Source organism: Lotus japonicus, chromosome 3 (assembly GCF_012489685.1).
Source record: "Lotus japonicus ecotype B-129 chromosome 3, LjGifu_v1.2".
In the NCBI taxonomy this organism is placed as follows: Eukaryota; Viridiplantae; Streptophyta; class Magnoliopsida; order Fabales; family Fabaceae; genus Lotus; species Lotus japonicus.
Window position 1 is genome coordinate 36,395,218 of NC_080043.1, and position 2,209 is coordinate 36,397,426.

Genomic DNA, 2,209 nt, shown 5'->3' on the forward strand with positions numbered 1-2,209 from the left:
ATCTTAATTCATTCATTTAAACAATTATTTCTACAATGTAATCACATCATAATAAAAGTTTGCTCCACACACAAAATTATTTGCTAAGATACATGTGCCAGTCAGTAGCATACTGATCTCCCTGTCTTTACACAGTAGTCTTGCAGAGCATGAAAAAGAAGCTTATGGGTTAAGAAACAAACATCACCTTCTCAAAACCCTAGAAAGTTAAAAAAACCAAAAAGCATGTTATGGACGGAATGGGGAGAGAGAAAAAGAGAATGAATTAACAATTAGCCTTAAATTATATATAAATACCTATAAAGCCCCCTCCTTTATTTTTGCTGGTTCTCATTTCCACCTTGCAACAACAACCTTCCTTAGCTTCTTCCTTTGTTGCTTTCTCTCCTCTAGCTATCTGCAACTTGGTAGCAACACACACACTTCACCTTCTCTCTCTACCTTGTTGATGTGATTCTCTCCACCACTATCAAACCTTTACAGAAAGAGAAAGCTCCAAGAGAGAACCATGGTTTTTACTTCCATACCAGCAGCTTATCTTGATGCATCCAACTGGCAGCAACAGGTGGAATACCAAGGGTTTCTCCAATTTTGTTCTTGTAGTGTTTTAATTCTTTGTGCAAAAGGCAAAAGAATTCAAAAGATATTTCAAAAAGAAAAATATTCTTGCTACTTTTGCTTATACTCTTCTTGAATATACCAGATATATGATTTCTTTGCTTTATAGATCATTTTTAATTTTTTCACACTTCTCATTTTCATTTCTTCTTGCTTTATGTTTTGCAGCAACCAAATCATCAACCAGGAAACAACAATTCCACCTCTCAGCACCTGCTCCCTCCTCCGCCTCCCCCTCCACTGCCACCCCATGGAGCCGGCGCCATCAGGCCGGGATCGATGTCAGACAGAGCCAGGATGGCCAACGTGCCTATGCCGGACACCGCGCTGAAGTGTCCGCGCTGCGAGTCCACCAACACAAAATTCTGCTATTTCAACAACTATAGCCTCTCTCAGCCCCGTCACTTCTGCAAGACTTGCAGAAGGTACTGGACTAGAGGCGGTGCCTTGAGGAATGTCCCGGTCGGCGGGGGCTGCCGGAGGAACAAGAGAAGCAAAGGAGGCAGCAGCAGCAACAGCGCCGGCAAGTCCCCGGCCAGCTCGGACTGCCAGACCGGGAGTGGTTGTTCCACCAATTCAGTTTCCTCCAACAGTGGCCCTTCTGCTGCTGATATCTTAGGCCTTGGACCTCAGATTCCACCAATGAGGTTCATGGCTCCATTGCATCATCATCAGTTCTCAGAGTTTGGAGCTGGTGGTGGTGGTGATATGGGGTTAAACTATGGTCTCAGTTACAACCCCATTTCAGGTGGTCCAATAGGAGGAGTAGGGGAGTTGAGTTTCCAGATAGGAGGTGCTAATTTAGGTGGTGGTGGTGGCGGCAGTGGTGGTGGTGGCGGTTGTGGTTCAATCTTATCTGGTTTGGACCAATGGCGTAGTGTGCCACAAACTCAGCAGTTTCCCTTCTTGGCTGGTCTGGAAGGTTCACCGGTTGGTTTGTACCACCACCCTTTTGAAGGCGGCAGTGTTCATCATCATGAGGTAATTGGATATGGCTCCGGTGGTGGTCATAGTCTGAGTAATTTAAGGCCAAAGATTTCAACTTCTGGGTTGATGACTCAGCTTGCTTCAGTGAAAATGGAAGATAGTAGGGAACTTAATTTGCCAAGCCAGTTCTTAGGGACCAATAATTCTGCAAGTGAACAATATTGGAGTACTACTACTGCTGGTACTAATTCTGCAGCTTGGACTGATATTTCTGGTTTTAGCTCTTCTTCTACAACTAGCAACCAAATGTAGAGTTTTTTAGATCCGGGTACTTTTGGTTAGTGTGGCTTCAATTTCTTTAACCTACCAAGAACACAAATTTTAGTCCAATTCCTATATATGAGTGCTTTGAGGATGGATATGAGTGCTTTTTATTTGCTTCTTTTAAGATTAAATGAAAACCCTTAGGGATGTTAGTTAGCTCTTTTTTCTTTTAATCATTATATGCTCTTTTTTATTTTCATTTTAATAGGTTTAGGTTGGTTTGTATGAGAATGTTGAAAATAGTAACATTATTATGAGTTCAAAAGAATGATTATTATCAATATGTTTGCTCAGTTTCATGGCTGCCATACATTTTCAAAAGGAAACTCTTCTTTTAGAG

The 2,209-nt window shown here is 42.1% G+C and overlaps 1 protein-coding gene across 1 annotated transcript; it reads left to right on the forward strand.

Moving 5' to 3' along the window:
- Positions 1 to 312: 312 nt before the first annotated feature.
- Positions 313 to 1,960, forward strand: LOC130749860 (dof zinc finger protein DOF5.1-like). Its single transcript, XM_057603225.1, has 2 exons — positions 313 to 565; positions 787 to 1,960. The coding sequence occupies exons 1-2, from the start codon at positions 509 to 511 to the stop codon at positions 1,855 to 1,857; spliced, it is 1,128 nt and encodes a 375-aa protein (XP_057459208.1). The 5' UTR covers positions 313 to 508; the 3' UTR covers positions 1,858 to 1,960.
- Positions 1,961 to 2,209: the final 249 nt, after the last annotated feature.